Genomic DNA, 21,182 nt, shown 5'->3' on the forward strand with positions numbered 1-21,182 from the left:
AAACCGATTTAATTGAAAGATTTCACATTGGTAGTTAATAACTACTCTTACGATTCACAATAATTTGACTAAATAAATACTCAGAAATTACATCCGCAAACACTCCATGTGTCAGCCTGACGTATTTTTGACTAATTTGTATTCAAAACAAAGAAAAGTCGTATTCATAAGAGAAATGCTAAACGTAAAACTAAATGTTGCATTCATATTTTTTCTGCAAAGTTGTGCACAAAATATAATTGTATGCACAACTTTGTATTTATGAATATGAATTTCTCTTTGTGAAAGCAAAATATTCTTTATGAATACGTTTCTTTCTGAAAGTTATCTTACCCCATAAGCAATTTTAAGCTTTATTTTCTTTATATATGTCCTCCATAAGAAAACACTTTTTATTTATCAGAGAGTCTTTTAATGTCCAAATTTGGAGTATTTTTTGTCCTGAGCTTTAAAATAAATAACTAAAAAGGAATATTGTACATATACTTATACCTTCCAAAGAGAAAGTATATATGGCGTAAGTGATTACAGATAAAATAATGGATGCAGAGGGTTTTTGCAGGTTTTACATCTGGCCTCTGGAGCCCTGAAGCCCACTTCAGCAGAACCATAGAAATGAGAGAAACAAACTCCTTCGGGTTCTGGGAATGTTTTCCTGTGGTGGCCGTCTCAGAAAGAGTTAAAGAGATCTGCTCAGGACCACACATGAGAGCATCCATCCATCCACAGGAGTACAGCCCTTACATTCATAGTTGACCAAACATTATGCAACGACACCATCAAAAACTGAAGCAAAATATGAAAACATACTTGACTCAAACAGAAGACACATCCACATTTATATTGTCGTTTAGTGAAGAACTTGACGGATTTCTTCTAGAGGAGCAGGTGGATTTCACATCAGATGTCAGCCTACACAATCTGATATTTCCATGTTTCCACAGAATCCCAAGGAGTTCACTTATCAAGTCTTCAGACTCACACTTATTGTTGTCTGTTTCAGAAGAGGATAAGAACCAGAAGATCCAATTTAAAGCCCACTAACAAAGCCTGCTGCAGACATGATCGTTCATCGCTGTTTGATGGAATGCACTGAAATAAACCCGTCCACATGTAACGATGGAGATCCTTTTCAGGTCACAACTTCAATGAATATAATACAAATGGCCCACAAATACCACATTTATGAAGGGAGAAGCTGCAGAACTGTTTGGAGAATAAATATGACCTGAAAGTGACCTTTAGATTACGGTAACGGCGGGAGATCAAACAACCAGGTGCTCGGTCTTCATCATGACTTTGTAAAGCTTCGGAGATTGCATCAGTAAATCATAAGAGAGTTGCTCCTCGACCTCAGGAAGGACATACTGAGGGATTACAGCTCAGTTGTGTTCAAAGACAGCTGTTCAAAGTCTGTTCTGCAGAACTGTCCATCAAAAGCAAATGTCCACCATCCTGACGTGAGCAGTTACATCTGTGAGGCTGACATGCATAAATAAACTCCATCGTGCCACACACAACTGCATGCTTTGCTTTCAGTCTACCTTTTCGCCCCTCTCTCCTGGGAAACCTCTCTTTCCTTCATCTCCCTGCAAAGCAGATGGAAAGATCAGCTGAGAAAAGCAGCAGCGCAGGACGGGCTGACACGCCCTTTCAACCAGAGATACATCAAACCAGCCCAGCGGAAAGAGAAACTCCGTCATGACAGCTGGACATCTGATTATTCAGACGCAAACTAAAGAAACAGGAAGAGATTGGCCAGACTACTGGAAGTATGTCATCAAGCAAATAAAGTAAATACAATCATAAAAGCATCAGTTTATATTCAAACTAATGAAAATGTTTCACTGGATGGAGAACAAAAAAAACCAAAAACCATCTGTGAGGGAGTTTGAAGAAGTGGTCCACTAGGTGGCGCACAAAACCTTCTCCAAAACTAAAGCCAAAGCGGGCTGCATCAGAGCGCCTCCTGCCCTCTTTGTGACCTGCCCCGGCCCGATGTGCTTGTAAGAATCCCGGCAGGAAAAACAGAAAGTCTGGAGTGATTTCATGGGAAAGCAGCGTGAGACGGAAGAGCGGCTCAGATGTGTTTCTAAGTGTACAGAAGCACTGAGTCCAGTCTGAGAAAACCCTCAAAAACCTCCCTTCACTCATGCTTGAGGTAAAGCTGGTGACTTTAACCATCTTCCCAACAGCTTCTGAGTTTATGTGCGACGGGACATCACAAAGAAGGATTTGATGCATCAAAAGCAAAAGAAACAGTCCAGCAATGCCACATTACAGCGCCCCTCACCTGCAGATATATGTGGAGGTTCTTACAGACGTTAGAGAGCCGTGGAAACGTGCAGGAGCATAACAGGCATAGTTCCTCGGGCAGCTCTGAAGCCAAGGTTAAACCTGTTTAAGCCAATGTGTTCACGCAAAACTATCTACAGTAACCCACAGGGATGCTACAATTCTCCATTTGAAACTGAATCCTTTGTTACAACATTGAACTGAATTGTGGGGAAAGTGAATCGTTGCATCCCAGATGGATACCAGGACATCACACGTGTGTTGTGCTCAATTTAGGGAGGGTTTGTTATTTATGGTTTTATTACATTACACCAGGCTTAACTAAACTGTATTTCTTTATTTTAAAGAAATCATTTTTCCAAATTATTCTTTTTTTCTATTATTTGTTTTATTTAAACACAAATTATAGGCTGAACCAAAACAAAACTGTGACCCAAAAATTGAGGCTTGAACCAAATTGTGAGGAAATGGAATAGTTTTTTTCACTGGACCAATGCCTCACATGAGTCTGGATGCTTGTTTATTTGGTCAAAAATTAAATATTAGTGCTGTAAGACTCCACATTCTCCTTCAAGAATATTTTACTTTGTGATTCTGAGAGGAAAAAGTGAATCGCAAGTACTTTTTTTTGTTACAATGTTTACCAGCCACTTATTATCTGCAAGTAATCCCAATATGAAATCACACACAAAATTGTACATTTAGAACCTAAGGTCTAAAACTTTGTTTGAATTTTCTGTATTTTCCATTTGAAGACTACCTGCCTCATTTTAATCAGCACAACCTTTCCTATGGAAAACTACCTTTATTTAGTCGTTTTCTCACGTTGTATTCAAACACTAGGAACTGATTGCTAAGAATGGCAATGAAGAGAGCAATTCATGTTTGATAGCTCACAGTGCATCAGTAGGAGGAGACAATGAGACTGAAGTATGACAGCAGGGAGATGAATGTAACCCAGCTCGGTTGAGTTTGTGTTTGTGCCGTCCAGAGCAGATGAATACAGCAGCCATTCTTTTAATGAAACTGAATATCTTCATATGAAAACATTTTATTAGCCAGATTGGGAAGCCAGATAAACGTGCCTTCATGGAGGGGAATTCAGCTTCGGATTTCCTCTTTCCATAACTCTGTTTTCTGGGAAAATTTCACCACGCCACAAATCACACAGCAGCTGTAGCTTTTGATAGAACAGTCACAATATTAGCCAAGAAACGTCCACTGCTCGAGTGGGAAGACAACAAACAATTCATAGGTGGCTGTCAAGAAATTCACAAAAACCTCATTGCTGTTACGACTTAGAGACGAATGGAATAAATTATTTTTTAAAAAGATCCCTGAGTCTCTGTTAGATTTATTTAAATAATCTAAACGTTGGTTTTGTGTGCTCTCCGCACCACAAACCTCTAAAAATTCCTTCAATTTATATCTTGACAAAAAGTCAATTCAAACAGGAACCGAATGACAAACCTGGCATTCGCATTTACAATACACATCTGCCCTCACAGTAAGGGTGGATTTAGAAAAATACGGCCAGAACTCTGGAATTTAATGTCATGTTTCTCCTGTGCTGCTGAAACAACAGTTTAAAGAGCAGCAGGCGGAATACCTTAGGGCCTTCGGGACCTGGGGGGCCAGCATCACCTCCATCCCCCTGAAGAGAATCAGGAGGGCCAGTATCAATTTAATGCTGACATGAACGAGTTAATTAACAGCAAACAGATGTAGAAAGGACAGACAACACAGATTCCAGCATTTCCTGTCGTAATCCTGTCTGTAGTTTCTGATGTTGTCACAGCTGTTCTAAAAAACTGTCAACATTGAAATCTGCCCATAAAAAACCTGCCCACTAAAATATGACAGCTGAGTAAGTGATGCCGTTTCAAAGAGCTTTAACTCAACTCTGCAACTGAATTTGTCTCAAAGTGGGAACGTCAAAAATGTGTCCAGCAAAAATACAATTTTTAAAAAGGATTAGGATCGTTAAAATCTGAACTAATATATCTCAGGTTGCCTTGGAACTGGAGAAGGTGGCTGGGGATGCAGAGTCTGGGACACCAGCTCAAACTGTGGCCTTTGCAATCCAGGAGGAAACAGACGGAATTCAGAAACATCAACATATACTTGGAGTTCAAGCTGATAAAACAATGAGGATCAGAATAATGCAGGTAAAGTGGAGTGATTAAGGACACAACATGTCTATGCAAACTGAGTTGAGTTAAGGAACAGAGTAGAGCCCACCTTTTGTCCTGGAACACCTGGCTCTCCCTGGAAAAATAAAGCAAAGTGAGAAAATATTTGTTACATAGCACAAATCCAGACATCGCCGGCAAGTGCATTATTTTATGTTGAGCAGAGTCCAGAAAAGCAGGTGGCTGTGGCTGTCTGAGAGCTACAACCTTATGTTTTCCATCCACATTCATCCCTGGTGGCATCGCAGCGCACCGCAGCTATTACTCCCAAATTCTGTTCTTGTTACACTGAAAGCTAATTCCTCGTGTGAGTTTATTGCAGTAAGAGATACTTATGGGACTCTTTTAAGACTTACCTTAAAAGATTTCAATTTCTATGTTGATGGGGAGTTTCAGTAGAGAAAATGCATTTGGTAGCACTTGTGTTGTTCTTGGAGTGTGTTTGATTGTCAGAGCTGGGGTACATCATGAAGATTAAGATATAAGTTTTGAAGTAGAAAACAGGAGTCTTTACCTTTAGTCCTTGTAATAGCTGCAGAAGAACCATATGCATTTGGGTTAGGATGAGAACAAACAGGAATATTTGATGTTTACTTTGGGAGAACGGTGGAACATTTAAGTAGAGCTTACCCTCGGGTCTTTTCCTGGTTTTCCTGGTTCTCCAGGTTTACCCTAGAAGAAAGAAATCCTTATTCACACACAAGGAATTCACAATTAAAATGTTTTTTTTTCCTAATATTTCAGCTAAATTTGAAAACTTTAATTTTCTAGAAAAATGTATATTGGCAGTAAAGTGGATTTGGAATAAGAACTGGTTAATTACAAGGAATGAAAACAAAAAACTCTAAAGAAGAAGAAAAAACAATATATATATATATATATATATATATATATATATATATATATATATATATATATATATATATATATATATATATATATATATATTATTCAGATATATCAAAACATTGGATGATTAAAAAAATTAAAGAACCAAAAATTAAGCACATGTAAATGATTCACTTATAATTAGCTTTATATTGTTTTTGTATGTAGTTATATTGTACTTATACAAACAATAAAGGATCTATAGACTTCATTAATTGTGAAATTTGTCAAAAACTGTTTTAATAATTGTATGAAAAGAAGTGGGATGAAGTGAACGTATATTCCCGCCCCTATTTTTATGTATTTATTTTTGATGCAGTTGTTGGGACAAAACTATTGTACTGACTGACCTTTACATCGACAATGACCCTAATCACAGTGAAATCTGACACAATGGGCCTCCGTCATACTGGAGAATAGTGGAAAAACACTAATTTTACAATGTAAAACTAGTGTTTTTGTTTACAACTCTATATCTTAATCAAAATAACATTACAGTGAAATTTGTTTTTCAAATTTCCCCTTTGAAAAGGAAGCATTTGTTTCTGCAAATAACCAATAACAGGCGTCTGCAACCTTCAGCTCTGCAGCCTCATGGGCTCTTTTGTCCCTTTTGTGTGGCTCTGTAGTTCTAAAAAAAATGCTGATTCAAATAAATGATCAATTAGTTTGTTCAGTTTTGCCATTTCTGTTTAGATTTTCAAAATGTCAAACCACAGAGCAAAATTATGTCATAGAAATTCAGTAGAAATGAACTTTAGTTGAGCAACAAAAATGGAGAGCACTTTTGGAGACATCCAGATTCCAGCTCAGACGAGGACAACGAAGACGTTCGTGGATCTTCTGTCTGCCAGTGGATGCATCAGAATGGAGCGGAGCAGGAAGACTTTGATCCGCCCGTTTCAGTTGCTGTGTCACAACTGAGAGAATTTTTATTTAAATGCTCCTGATCCAACACGATTTGAATAAGGAAATACTCAAATGCAGTTTTAATCTTGATTTTTTTTCCTTCCTCCTCATAAAAATGAACATGTTACAAGCACCAAAAACAAGATTTTCCTTGGAGTGAGTCTTTAATCTCTTTTTAATATCAGTTGAAAACATCATATAATTTTGAGGTTTGGGTCTGGAGCAAACCAAGTCTTTCCAGGCTGGCAAAGTTCCACTTGTAATTTTCAAACCCAGATCCAACTGTGTGAATGTCAAAAAGAGAACAGCACATGTTCTGTGGTATTAGCTACATTAAAGAATATGTTTCAAAAGCCTTTGAATTCAGAGACAAAGAGTACTACACTGCCAACGTAGATTCAAAGATTATCTTTTGCTTTTCTAATCAATATCAGAAGGAAGATGTGTATTCAACCATTCAAACTAAATTTGTTAGTAGTGATAAAAACCCCTGATATCTTTATCCTCCTCCCAGAAAACCAAACATAGAGAATAAATAATCCCTACCAGAAAACCTAAAGATAAAAAAGACTCTCACCAGGATTTTTAAATCTTCTATCACTTTTGTAAAAAATACATTTATTGATGCATCTGGACTGATCTTAATTTGCTGACATGTAACTAATATTAATCTTCTTTTCCTGTGCGTTTGCATGCTGGTCTGATCTTTTTCCTGTATGAGTGGTTTCCGCTGCACTTGGATCATGGTAAGTCCTGTCTGTCTGTTTTACCTCCTGTCTGATGTGTTCCCTGAAGAGCCGGTGCAGCCCAGGATTTAGCTGCCAGATAATCGCCTCATGATAGAGGGAGTTAAGGTTTGCAACCTTTTCAAACGCTGTTTTCATATTTCTTCCAGACTCGTTGAGAGTTACTGTCCTGTGGTTTGTGCATGTTTGATGTTTTTTGGTGACGCCTTGGCAAGTCTGCTCCTCTTTGGTCGATCGTCTGTTTTGTGTTGAAAAGTTGGCGGAGTAGGGTTAAAAACGTTGCTCAGGCTGTAGGTTTATCATTTACAATCCAGGAACAGATACTTTATATATGTTTAGCCATTTCTGACAAATTTCTTCTTGTTTTTGTGCAAAAAAAGAGTGAAGTACAAAAGAAAATCCTTTGAATTGCACTGATGCTGATCTACAAAAGTGTGTGTGCAAAATGAACTAGAACTGCTGACGTAAACGAATAGAGTCTAAGAGTATAATCTAAAAACTCACAAAAGAAATCAGAATCCAAATTAACCTTAAACTGCATCTCTGGGTTTTTCTTTATTCCAATTGTTGGGAATTAGGAGCAGATGAAAAAAATACTGTTTGAAAAAGATTGTATTTATTACGCAGAAACGTACATTTGTCGGGCAAGCTCATTGCTCCGCTCCAACCTGATCATCCACTTACAGACAGATAGATCCATGAACATCTTTGTTTTCCTGGTCTGAGCTGGAATCTGGATCAGAACTGTACGGCTGGATAGATCTGATACTGATCACTATTTTCACTCCATCAATAATGTTAGCTAGGAGGTGTGAGGGACTGTAAGCTAGTGGGAGAGTGAGTGAACAGAGATGGGTGATTGGAAGAGGAGGCGGGGTTGTTCCTTGCCAAAGTTACCGCCCACAACTCAGAAGCAAATTTTTACAAAACTCCAGCCGCTCTACAGAAACTATGTCCTAGAAAATGACACTTTTTTTTGGGTCTAAAAGCAGCATAATCCTATGCATATTACACAGATCAAAAGATGATGAGAGTGGGTCTGTATCAGCTAACGGCCCAATCACCATTTCAAAACAATGCTCTGTGAATTACTCACTGGAGCACCGCTGGCACCATCAAGCCCCGGGGTTCCAGGGGGTCCGGGGGGTCCTGGTGGTCCTGGGGGTCCCTGCACTCCTGGTTCACCCTGCTGAGAGACCTGGAGTCTTAACTTTCATTCATTCTTAGCCCTGCCACACAAGCCATGCCAACACACCACAGCAAAAGGAGCAAGCTCAGGGAAGCAGTGGCGTTTGAGAAATGAGGGTTAGCTTAAGAGCAAGGCAAGCAGCTTCTGACCTTTGACCTCAGACAAAAACATCAAGGACAGCCCTTTCATATAGTTAAACATTTCAGCATGTTTTTGTTCAATTCTTGGAAAAATGTACATCCTCTGTGAACAGTGATCAATAAGTATCCAAAAGTCTAAAACATGTTTATTGCACGGATGATACAAAAAAGTTAATATTTTTATGATTCTCCTAAATGAGAAAATTGATTCCAACTTCATTTAACCAATTTGGATCTTTTGATGGCGCTAAAGCATGTCACATTTTCAAACACAAGTCACTGGATCAAGAAAGAGCGAGCTTCAGAAAACTGCAAGTCAGTTTCCTGACTGATCCTCCTCATAAATGACTGCTGAGCCAATCTGTGGCAAACAGGCAAAGGTCAAGACTTTATCGGTGATAGACAGTGAAATTTTATGATTTAACTTTTTTTTATTATCGAGATTTTACTGCGTTTCACTGTGTATTGAAAGTGGAAACGATTCACCTTTAAATGTCATTGTAAGGTGTACAATGACAACAAAACACACATTCATTCAGAATAACTGCATGAAGGCTGATCTTAAAAGATTCAGTAAAAACAAACTCAATATTTGATACGTTTAATATGAATTTCAGATCAGTTCTTCCGGTATGGACATCAGGTTTTACATTAGGTAATGCACTTTTTGTGCTGCAGGCTGAGTCTGCTCTATTTTTAAGACGATAGCAATGTCCAAATTCTTTCCCTATTCACTATTTCATGCGTTTGCCGTTTTCTAGTGCTGTCCGAATCTACAATTCCAAAACTGAGTGCACTAGAAATTTCCCAGAAGTCTTTGCTACTTGGATGATCAGATTTTGGAAATGGTCTCAACATTGTGTCTACACGTTATTTTGAAACTTCAGTTTCACAGACTTAAAACTGAGTCTTACATACTGAAACAGAAATCTGAATTTAGCCTGGCAGTTAAGAGGTATTCAAATTAACAACAAATTACCCGATTAATAAGACAATAATACAAATAAAGAAACTATATTTGGGATCTGAATGATTGAATTCTTGAATCAGTCAACTTCCTGTGCTTGATGCCAGCACCACAAAAATGATGTGGAACTGTAAACCTAACACCAGAAGCAAAAGTACATTTTGGATTAAAAAATGAATTGGATCTCTTAAATGACAAAAAAAAATCAACTTTGTGTTGCAAGCTAAGCTTTTTTAATCTAGTGACAACAAAAAAATCAGCTGTAATTGCAAGATTTGCATTAATAGATGTGATATCGTCAGGCCTGTTTGCTGAGACTATGAGTTTTAATCCTTTTTTAGTATTTTGTTTGTCTATCTCAAATTATTCAAAATAAAAGAAATGTAAAATGTCATTCATTTTAATTTTTAAGTTTTAGCATTAACAGTTGAGTGAAAAGTGACATTACTTTTACATTGTATGTTTTATTGAGATAACTATTTAATGCTCATCATTTTTAGTATAATCCTCTATAAAGCGATTACTGTATTTTAAAATACTTTGATATTTTTCTTATACAGATCAAAAGATTAGCATTATTTCATTTATTTCTATCTTTCTTTGCTACGATTTGCAGATTTGTTCTGAAATCTCAGACTTTTCTCCTAAAAGTGCGACTTATACTCCAGAGCGACTTGTATACGGTTTTCTTCTGCCTCATTACACATTTTTTGCTCTTACACTCCGGTGTGACTTTTTTGGATAGACATCGCTTAAAAACATCTGTTTAATCATGAGGAGGTGTTCTGAAGCAGGAATAGCCAAAGGTTGGTTAATTGCAGCATCATGAGGAATCAGGGAGGATTCGATGATGGTGGCAGACATTCTCAAAGTGGGCATTGGAGGACGGCGCAGGGTAATGGGCAGAGAGAATTGTACCTTGAGGCGTTTTAGGATTAGAGGGCTTAATGGGTTCATGTTGCGGACGGCGATGGGCAACATCTGCCAGGGGGAGTCACAAAGCACAGTTGGCCAGCAGTGCAAAAAGGTCACGGGGCAAAGATCACCAGGAGGCCAGAGAAAAGAAACAGGGCAGAACCGGGGAAGTGAGCGAAGATAGGGAGGGGATGTGGAGGAAAAGAGAAATAGAACATGACAATGAAAAGCAAAGAAACGGGAAGTAAAATCAAAACAAGGTTGGAAAGAAAAACTGTAAAGTTGAGGCACCTGCACGGCAAACTGGGGGTCTGGAAGGGCACATGGGATGACTTCTGAGAGGATCTTTTCAAATGAACACAGTATTCATGTTCAATGATTGAGTCTTCAATTCGTGGATGAGTCCCAGCATCCCAATGAAATGCCAGCCAGACCCCCAGCTTGCAGTGGAGCAGAAGTGGGCGTCAGTCTTGCCACAAAGAGAGTACAGATGTAAGTTTGCAGACTTACTGAAGCCAACTGTCCCACACAGGGCTGTACAATACGCCGCTTCTGTTGAGATGACCAGCATTGTCAGGTACAGATTGAACAGACCCACATCTACACCACTATTTCCCAGCTGACTCCCAGGAAGGCCGACTGATTGCAACTTGCCTCCTTTTTTACACGCTGTACCTATTTCCAAAGTTGAAACAAAGCCAGAAACGTAATGTCTCCAATCAGTTTATTAAACCTCAGTTACAGCTCTGGTACTTAACACTTCATTTTGTGTGATACACAGCAATATTTGAAATATGGAACCAAAACCAGAGGTACTATTCAGATGGAAATATGTACAGCATGTTGTGTGAATAAAATTAGGGGAATACATTTAAAAAAAGTAGGCAAGTGTGCTGTGAATTCCCTCGCATCTCCCATCACCACAACTGGAGGAAAGTCCACAAAAGTTTTTTTTTTTTTTTTTTTACAATGTTCTTTTAGAAAAAGCCATAATAAAATACCCAAATCTTCTGAAATCAAAAGAGGTTCTCAGATGTGGAGAGCAGAAGGCTAAGGGTTGCCTATGCCCAAAGGCAGGGGTTCTCTTTGCGGCACGACTGGGCGACGCCCACAATGACGGTCATTAATCAGGGTGTTTCAAAAGCACCCACAAACCTTCAACGTAAGAGCCTGACTGGAACGCAAGGCAGCCAGGGTTTTTAGAGGAAGATCCTGCACAAAGAGACCCTACACATAAGGGAAGCGGTCACATCAGTCAGTGAGGGGGGGGCACGGACAGTAGCCAGTAATGATAGCAGCAAACCCCATGAAAATGTACTGATGTAGATGTTTAGTTCACTGGAGTCTGTAAAGATGAATTTCATTCAGATGGATATCATAGCTGTTTGAATGTAGAGATGACTGAGACCAGATTAGCCTCTCATCAGGCTAGAAATAGCTGTCCTGCCTCTGCTAATACCAGTACCACTTTAAATGTAACTTTAGACCCACATTACTTCTCCAATCAAACTCAGGAATTAATATTTTTAGAAGACATTTATTTGGCTGAAATCTTCAGCTTTCTCCAACCAAAATTAGGCTTTGACTGGCACATATTCACAACACATAGTCTGACTCTTTAATCTACTAGGGGTGGAACTAGGGGTGTAACAAATCACAAAACTCACAGTTTGGATTGAGCCACGGTCTTAGGGTGAAAGTTTGGATCGTGTCACAGTTTAAATCATGTCAGGGTTTTAAAGTCATGGTTCGACTCTTGTCACGATCACGATTTGGATCATCTCACATTTTTAGGGTCACGGTTTGAATCATGTCAGTTTTAGGGTCAAGGTTCAGAATGTGTCACGGTTTTAGGGTCATGGTTCGGAATATGTCATGGTGTTAGGGCCACAGTTTGGATCGTGTCACGGTTTTAGGGTCACAGTTTGGATCGTGTCACGGTTTTAGGGTCACAGTTTGGATCGTGTCAATGTTTTAGGGTTATGGTTCGGAATGTGTCACGGTTTTAGGGTCACAGTTTGGATCATGTCACAGTTTTAGGGTCACAGTTTGGATCATGCCAAGGTTTTAGGGTCATGGTTTGGATCTTGTCACAGTTTTAGGGTCAAGGTTTGGGTCGTGTCATGTTTTTTGAGTCATGGTTTGGATGGTGTCATGGTTTTTGAGTCATGGTTCGGATAGGGTCACAGTTTTAGGGTTATAGCTCAGATCATGTTACAGTTTTAGGATGAAGGTTTGGATAATGTCACGATTTTAGGGTCAAGGTTTGGGTCGAGTCACGGTTTTTTAGTCGTGGTTTGTATTGTGTCACGGTTTTAGGGTCATGGTTCGGATAGGGTCACAGTTTTAGGGTTATAGTTCAGATCGTGTCACTGTTTTAGGGTCCCGGTTTTGATCGTGTCACGGTTTTTGGCCCATGGTTCGGATTGTGTCACGATTTAAAGCACCCCTATTTAGAACTCTTTATAAAAACTGACCATGATCACTGTGGGATAAAGCAAAGGACATACAAATAGTAATTTTGCTGTATATGCAGTCCTGTGTGGCTGAAAACAGGGCTGTTATTGCTAAAGCTAACAGACATGCACACATGGTGGTGAGGAAATCTCCTTTAACCCTTCTGCTCTCTTTGGGGTCCAGATGACTCCACCCACATATTGATGTGTGATTCCTTCCATGACAAATGTGGACAAAGGTGGACAGGATTTTGTCTCTGCCATGGACATTAGTGAAACTCAAAAATCAATGATAAAAAAAGTTCAGCGCACTGTCTTGTGGGGTCCAGATGACCCCACTTTTAATGTAGAGAAGCTAAGGAGAACGGAAGGGTTAAAAGTTACCATAAACATTTGAATATGTGTATAACATTCATGTATGTCCTGTTCTCATAAACGTAGTTTCAGCTTTAGAATATAATCTACTTAGTCAGCAGGAAAAGCTCTACAAAGATAGCATTTATCTCTGCACACAGTAACCCCAAAACCCAAAGGACTCACTACAGGACTGGGACCTGGGGCTTGAGAGGATGCAGCAAATGGACCTCCCAGACAGAGTGGTGCAGGGGGTTCTGGGAGGACTATGAATAACTAATTCAAGAGGCTCACAGGTTCTGGACTGAAGGACTTTCAACCCACAAATCCTGGAATGTTTTCTCTTAATGTTAAGTATCTTAAAGCTTATTGTGTGTTTAGATGTGAATCACAGCTTCAGATACAGATACACTGGAACTTTCATGTACTCTGTTCGGCTTGAAGCTCAAATTACACAAAAAATGGACTTATCTTTGGGAAAAACACGCAATTACACAAAAGAGTCTTATTCTTGGCAACACCACACACAGGGTCTTATCACATCTGACTTTGCACTCCAGCAAGCCACCGATAATTGCCATAATTTTTCTCAAGTAGCCAAACCCTTCGGGACAGCGGGGAAAGGAGCCACAGAGCTCCACATGTGCTTCCTATCATTGTGCCGCTCGCCCTTCTTCTTTCCAGCTCCTGCCCCAAACTCTGCTCCCCAAACCAGCGTTCTTATTTTGCTCTGACAGAGCACAACAGAGGTGGGAGAGCTCACGGTGAGCACGCAAATGGGAAGAAAAAACAGCAGCATCAGTGTCATTAAACCCCCGTTGAAGTATGTACACATAATCATGAGGCAAAACAATGAGAAACAGTACTTCCAGAACAATATTTGCTTACCCGGTGTGTGTAGTCTCCACATACACCCTGTAGAAAACAGAAAAAAAGTTTGAACTTACAATCATATATTATCAACAAAAAGAGTTCTCTTTACTCTAGGCCTGCACAAAGACAGAAGGTATTAGGTATGTCTTAAAAAAACAAAGAAACAAGTGTAACCTCTTTCTTACACAATTAAACAAGTTTCATTTGTAAAAAAGCAACAGAAAAAAATCTTACCTTTTCCCCTTTGGGTCCTGGTTCTCCCTGAAAAAACAAAACAAACTGTAAAGAAACTATTTGCTCAAGTTTGTTGTTTATTTTGGGAGTTCATGGAGCTGAGAAGCCATGCCTTCAATGATTTACGTTTATATTTACTCTCTCTCAATGATTTACGTTTATATTTACTCTCGTTTAAGATGTTTTTTTAGAGAGTAAATTACCTCTGTAAGTAATGTTTTGTGAAAAAAATAAAATCTATTTTCTATGTCTGCCCCTGTGCACAAACTCTTCCGAAATAAAGTCTGACTTGAGATGATATTTACTTGATTAGACATTTTAGCTTTAGTTACAAAAGTTATTCAACATTTGAATCAATTCCTTGTTACAAAGGAAGAGTAATAACTCCAGATCATGTGATAATACATTGGTGAGTGTGTATTCAGACTGGAGAAGTCCGCTGGTCTGGACAGAGTTGGATTAATTTGGTCGAGTTCTGGATGTTGAGTTTGGTCTGTGTTCAGCCTGATGTCAACCGGACATTTTTGTTTTGAACTAAAGCCTGTCAACAAAACCATGGGACTGGAGATCTCTTCAGTCATTGGCCAGGAATTACAAGGGCGGGGCAAGGCAATGAGAGAAAGAATAATGGAAATCCTGCGTTTTGTGATCCTTGTTTGGATCGTTCACTGATTCCAACTCTACATTTCACTGACCAGTTTTGAACGTCTGCATCAATGTCAGGTACAACAGTTTTTACTTTTTAGCACTGTGGGGGCATGCTGCAAGACGGGTACTGAAGAGACAACAGCTAAGAAGGTACACTGATAAGTATTTATGACATAGATTATTGGGAATACTATGATAAAAGTTGTAACAATTAACATGAATTCATCTGTTTAGCTGTTTTGGCTAATTTAGCTTTTTTGTTTTGTTTTTAAGGCTGTTTTGAGTTTAGCTAATTTTTTGCTACATCCTAGCTGTTTTGGCTAATTTAGTTTTTTTTCAGTTTTTTACACTAATTTGAAGTTTAGCTGTTTTTACAGCTACATGCTAGCTGTTTAGGCTAACTAAACTTTTTTATTTTGTTTGTTTTGTAGGCTAATTTGGCATTTGGCTAATATTTTAGCTGGCTATCAGCTTCAGTATCTTTAGCTATCAGTACTAGTATCTTCAGCGGCCAAATTCAGCTTACAGCATTAACACTAGCATTATCACAGGTAATGCTATATATTTAGTTCATAATGTTAAAAAGTTACAGTTTTAAAGTTTAAAAATGTAGTTTTAGAGTGTTCAATAAATGTTTATCCTGTCTGTCCCGCGACCTGAGGTGTGTTTTGCCTTTTGGCCTCTTGTGTTTGACACCCCTGTTATAAGTGAATCAAATGTATCCTGTCTGAAAACACCCTTAGCTTGAGAGGATAATACAGAAGTTTTTTGATTTGACTTATCTCTGCTTTTTTTTAAGATCTGCACGAAACGTCTGTAACTCACCGGAAGTCCTATTGGACCACGCGGACCCTGAAAAACATTTGCAGATTGGTTTTCAAATGTATCTCAGCTGTTGATAACATAAGACAAAACATTTTTACAATGCTGCTTCTTCAAATACAACATGCAAACATGTCAGTCAAACTGGTGAAGCAATTGTTTTCAGAGACACAGCAGCGGTAACTGGTTGGAGACAGACACTCCATATGACTTTCCATCAGAGGCGAGCCAATGCCTGTGTAAGCAGCTGTCAAAGCTCAGTCACTGCTTGATTAATGAACTCTGGAAAAAGACCCAGTAGGAAATCTCCAGCAGACCCCATGCTGGTGACCCTACAGGTTTAACAGCTTCAAAGCCACGTTGTGAACACAAGGGCATATTTGCACATTTACCAAATAGGTCCTCAAAGCCAATTTCAATAATCCCTAACATTTAAGCTCATGATGGGCCCATAAATCAACATCTGACTTTGACTCCTGCGTCTGGCTTCAGAGAACATACTTAGTCTGAATGGTATGGAGCTTCTTAAACGAAGGCCAGAAGGCATAAAGTAAGCTCCCCCGGATTCATTAAACAAGTCTCGACATACTGCTTACTAAACAGGTCTGCAACCGTTCTGACCGGGACAGCAAAAATAGACTGTAAGCGTTTAAACAGGAGCACTGCATTCTTAAGGAAGTTCTTCAATGAAGAGCAGCCGATTTTCTGCTCTTTATTGGCTTTAACACCAACAATGCAGCAGTTTTTGTTGCAACAGAGCATTTGTTAGCTTTTTAGTGACAGAACAGGTAGTTTTCAGTCTGTGCTAAGATGGACAGTATAAGAGAACTGGATAGAGTTAGTGTGACATCATCCACAGAAAATGGGTTACTTCCGGTCAATAGTCGCCATGTTGGAACCAGACGATGTCAGTAAGCAGTGATTGGTCCGAGTCGGTCTGTGTCAATGTTTCCATGGCAACCCCTCTCTCCAATCAGGAGAGAGCTTATTGGAAGTCACAACTCTACTACTGACAGCAGGCCGAACAAAATCTGTCAATCGTTTTGAACAATGTGAGACCACACACTTATATTGAGGCATCTGACTGGTCTGTTTGTAACCTTAATAACTTGAACTACAGAAAAACTATATAGTAAAATAATTGAGGATTAGCAAGAACGTGATGCCAACGTGATACCAAATGTGATGAAGATAACTTAAATGATTTTAAAAAAATGAAAGTACATTTTTCAGATGACAAAATGTTCAAACGCAATGCATTGCGGTCTACATGTACATTCACCAATCTAGTGAGCGTTGTTGTACATGAGTTTAGAATTGTAGATTTTGACACCTCGACAAAATGGCGAATGCCCTGTAACGTGCACCAACCGGGAAATAGTGAGTGAATTGGGACACGGCCAGAATCATGATACCAAACTGCTGATCTTAACAGATTCTTGCACTTAAGTCCCCACCATAGACCTGGTAGTTCTGCAGTCTTGATCTTTTACAACTGCAGCTCTGTAGGAATCAAGCTTAACTTTAGCATTTAATGGATCTCCTACTGATCACACTGAATCACATTTGTAATCCACAGAATCAGAGGCAAATGAAGGACACAGTACACCTGCACCTTAATAACTGAAATGTTTTCAAATCACATCTTTGATTTTAATCATAGATTCTCTGCAGTCTCCCAGTAGTTAGTCCTGCTTTACCTGCATCATAATGTCCACTGTTGTCGACTACAGGGTCGAATGCTTTGAAAATACCTCATTCTGATGCTAAAAGGTGTTTAGTGTTATCAGGCCTTCACAAGCCCAGGGTAGAACCCCTCAGTGCTCCTCTGATTTCTTAGTCATACTAACACAGACTGAAAACAGGAGTGTGGCTAACGGCTCCCATCTGTCCGACTTTCTCCTGCATTCAGCTGTTCACGCATACAGCTAGAACCCACTCTGTTTTCCTAAGTTCCCTCCAGACACAAAGTAAGCGGGCAGCAAAAGTGACGGCTGTAAAGCAGGTTTTACCACGGCGGTAATGGTTTCGTAGTGCCACAACATGCAGGACATGATTTAAGAATACTTACTGTGTCTCCCCTCGGCCCGTTCTGGCCCTGCATGGAGATGTCAACGACGACAGAAATCAATCAATCAGAAATGTAAAGAAACTTTGCAGAAAAGCTTCAATCCTTTGTAACTTTAATCAAGATTAAGACATTCTAAAAAGAAACATCAACGACACTAATGAAGACATACTGTAACTATGCAGATTTTTTAGCAGTGCTCATGCAGTGAAGAACTGAAGGAAAGTTCATGCTACCACTTTTATTTATTTTATTTATTTAACTTTTAGATGTAAATGAAAGAAAACTCACAGGCTTGCCATCCAACCCAATGGGACCCTAAGTATAAACAAAGAAGAGGATGCTTTAGTACCAGTAAGGATCAGGAATCAACATCCCCAGTAGTTTTCTTTGGTAACACTTAAGCCAGGAGTGTCTAAAGTCAGGCCTCGAGGGCCGGCCTCCTGCTGGTTTTCCTTAAATGCTGCCTTATCTGCTGCTGATCACCTGATCAGGTGTGTTTAGCCAATAAGGAAGGAAACCGACGGCAGCTTGGTTGGAAAACATGCAGGACCTTGACCCTCGAGGACTGGATTTGGACACTCCTGACTTAAGTGATCAGAAGTAGTGATTTACAGTAAATAAAAGGCATAAATACATAAACTGGTATGTACAAGACAATGTAAACTCCCTCAAATCTTAAAGTTAATAATAGAAAAACAACCTGCTGCTGTACGTCATAAACCTCAGTAAATACTAGGGATGCACGGTTCACTTCTTCCCTCATGACTCTGTTCAAAGCTCAACTTTTCTGTCACCATTTGATATTGATTATTTGACCATATTTTAACCATATTTTTGGAAAAAATATGGTTTTATTTGCTAATGAGTATAAAAAAACATTCAGTTGGCTTTTACTAAGCAAAACAGTAAATAATAAGTCCGTCATAAATTTAGCACAACATGTATTTGATACTGTCAATGTAAACATACTGGTATTCAGTAGAGATGCAACAATTCACGTTCCTCAGTTTGGTTCAATGGTGTAACACAGTAAGACGGGTTTTGTGGGATCGCTGGTAAATACAATGCATATGTGCACTTATAATAAAGGAAGAAAGCAGATAATAAAGGTTTCTTATCAATGATATACTTGATTGGTGTTTGTCTGGGTAAAAAGCAGAAGCTTTGATGGTTTGTTGGTCTGAGATGTTCAGACGATGCAAAAAGAAATCAGTGGTGAACTATTGAAACTTGACTTTCAGCAATGCAGAGTTCATTGTCGTTCTTCCCACACATTCAAAAGAACGCAGCTGTCAATCTTTGAAGGATGTTTCCCCATCAGAATAAGTAATGCAATGCTGAGAAAATAAGAGCTGCATCTCAGACAATACAGCGCAGCCTAACAAAAGTAAAACAGTTGTGAGCAGCATGCTCTTTGAAAAAAAGAGAAAGAAAGCTTATGGTCTTAAAGTAAAATCAGAAAATAAACTTCATCCTTAAATGTTGAGATACTAAAACATAATAGAGATTACTGCCAAACGCAGTATATGTACAAAACAATGATGCAAATGTAAAACACCCAGATGGAACATAAATCAGCCTTCGATCATTTACTGGCGTCTGGTACACAGCGTGGCCGTGACTTACTGGAAAACCTGGAAATCCTCTTGTGCCAGGTTGTCCCTGAAGGGAAAAAGAAAAACAGCGTTGTAGCTCCTAGAGTCTGGCAGAGAGACGAGCTGAAGCCAGGGCAGTGAAATCAGATACAGTGCTCTCCTTCAGTGAGACACTTGGTAACAAATGAAACCAAGTTTGACATTAGCAGCGATACTAACACATTCTCCAATAATATGTCTAAGCTCAGGGGAAAACGATTGGAGGATGAAAACAAGTTCTGATCGAGTAAAGATGTAGCTGGTAAAAAGGTGAAGGAGTTCAACTGTTGCCTTTCAAAATTAACTAAAAAAGTTGCATTACCAGCAATAATGTGAATAGTGTGAATGCTTTTTGCTGAAAGTAGTCGCTGAGGATGGTAAAGCTTTTTGCTGAAAGTATTGGCGTCATTTACTTTGAAGGGATTTCCTGAAAATGCAAAAGCTAATTCCATCCATCCATCCATCCATTTTCCTGACCGCTTCTTCCCTTTCGGGGTCGCGGAAAAGCTAATTCCAAAATGTTAAATTTGCTAAAAGACTGGAAATTTGTAAAAGAACTATGAAACAGCGCTGAAACTGACGTGAATTTCTGACAAATTTCTTGTAAAATTGCCTAAAAATCCCTAATGCATGCCAAATTAGCAAAAATGTTAGCGTGCTGCTTAAATTTGTGCTAAGCTCCAAATTACCCCCCCAAAAATTGATTCCAAATTAGCCAAAATAGCTTGTTGCTTAAATATTAGCTAAACTCCAAAATAGCCTAAAATTCCTCAGTAAACTAAATTAGTCAAAAACGTTAGGATGTTGCTAAAAAAGAAGCTAAGCTCTAAATTAGCATAAAAACCCCTGTAGATAACAAATTAGCTAAAAACATTAGCATGTGGCTAAAATATTAGCTATTTTTAATTACAATAAAAGATTAAAACATAGCCCATGAATATTTTTAAAGGTTTGTTACTAATATACTTGAAATGTGAAGACTTTCTCATTAATTTCCTGTGGGGCATATTTAGCTTAATATTTTAAAAACTATAAAGTTTATGAATACAAAAATACAAACAGTAATTTCCTGGACAAGCTGAACAGATTGCTGAAATTGCTGAGTTTTTATCTGCCGAAAAACGTTCGGAAAAGAGCAGGAGAATCACTATAGTGTGAATGATGACTAAGCATTCACACAGTAATCCCATCTTTTAATTTAGGGCTAATGGATAACAGATACAGATAACTATAAAAGAGTTTGGCAAAGCTTTAATTTTGCTTCCAGTAAATGAGAGTTCCACACTACTAATATAAGGATAATATCACACTTTCATCATCATACGACTATTATTTCTCTACAGTTTTTGTATAGTTCACAAACCAGGTTTAAACTTTGGTGACAAACATCAACACATCTGGCGAATACAGTGACCACGTAATGAAGACGCCAAAACATGTCCTTGTCAAGCTGTAGCTTTTCCTCATTTCAGCTGAGTGTTGAGAAAGGCTCCTTGTTGCGTCTCGGAGTGATGACTGCAGCCGCTCGGACACAAGGAGCTGAGCTCGCTTCTGCGGCCGTCTGACTGACTGCTGCTCTGACTGCAGGTCTTGGCTCCTACTGTGCAGAGTTTCTCTGCAGCTTGTCTTTCATTAGAACTGCCCGTAACCATGCAGGGAGTCCGGGCACATAGATCACAATAATCATCAATTACTAAAACAGATGTGTGCTTGACTTGAGCTGGCTGCTAAAGTGTTTTTTTTTTTTTCTACACTGGTTTAATGGTTAAATCCATCAGTTTATCTTGAAAATGAAACGTGAGGCAATGATGATTATACAAAAAAAGTGTTTCAGTCATGAGAGTTAAAA

The 21,182-nt window shown here is 38.9% G+C and overlaps 1 protein-coding gene across 8 annotated transcripts in view; it reads right to left on the reverse strand.

The window, feature by feature from the left end:
* col13a1 (collagen, type XIII, alpha 1) overlaps positions 1-21,182 on the reverse strand; it is a 140,801-nt gene that overhangs the window by 31,267 nt on the left and 88,352 nt on the right. For 2 of the 8 annotated variants that reach the window (XM_024296977.2, XM_024296975.2), the window contains exons 8-20: positions 19,326-19,361; positions 17,988-18,014; positions 17,700-17,726; positions 15,632-15,658; positions 14,159-14,185; positions 13,940-13,966; positions 10,752-10,793; positions 8,127-8,219; positions 5,118-5,159; positions 5,002-5,019; positions 4,537-4,563; positions 3,905-3,949; positions 1,545-1,589 (exon numbers count right to left, since the gene is read on the reverse strand). In XM_024296977.2, coding sequence (XP_024152745.1) covers positions 1,545-1,589; positions 3,905-3,949; positions 4,537-4,563; positions 5,002-5,019; positions 5,118-5,159; positions 8,127-8,219; positions 10,752-10,793; positions 13,940-13,966; positions 14,159-14,185; positions 15,632-15,658; positions 17,700-17,726; positions 17,988-18,014; positions 19,326-19,361 — 483 coding nt within the window. Of the gene's footprint in view, positions 1-1,544; positions 1,590-3,904; positions 3,950-4,536; positions 4,564-5,001; positions 5,020-5,117; positions 5,160-8,126; positions 8,220-10,244; positions 10,308-10,751; positions 10,794-11,396; positions 11,469-13,939; positions 13,967-14,158; positions 14,186-15,631; positions 15,659-17,699; positions 17,727-17,987; positions 18,015-19,325; positions 19,362-21,182 lie in introns of all 8 variants that reach the window. The other 6 variants (XM_024296974.2, XM_024296973.2, XM_024296976.2 and 3 more) reach the window with 6 other exon arrangements.

Source organism: Oryzias melastigma, linkage group LG15 (assembly GCF_002922805.2).
Source record: "Oryzias melastigma strain HK-1 linkage group LG15, ASM292280v2, whole genome shotgun sequence".
Lineage (NCBI taxonomy): Eukaryota > Metazoa > Chordata > Actinopteri > Beloniformes > Adrianichthyidae > Oryzias > Oryzias melastigma.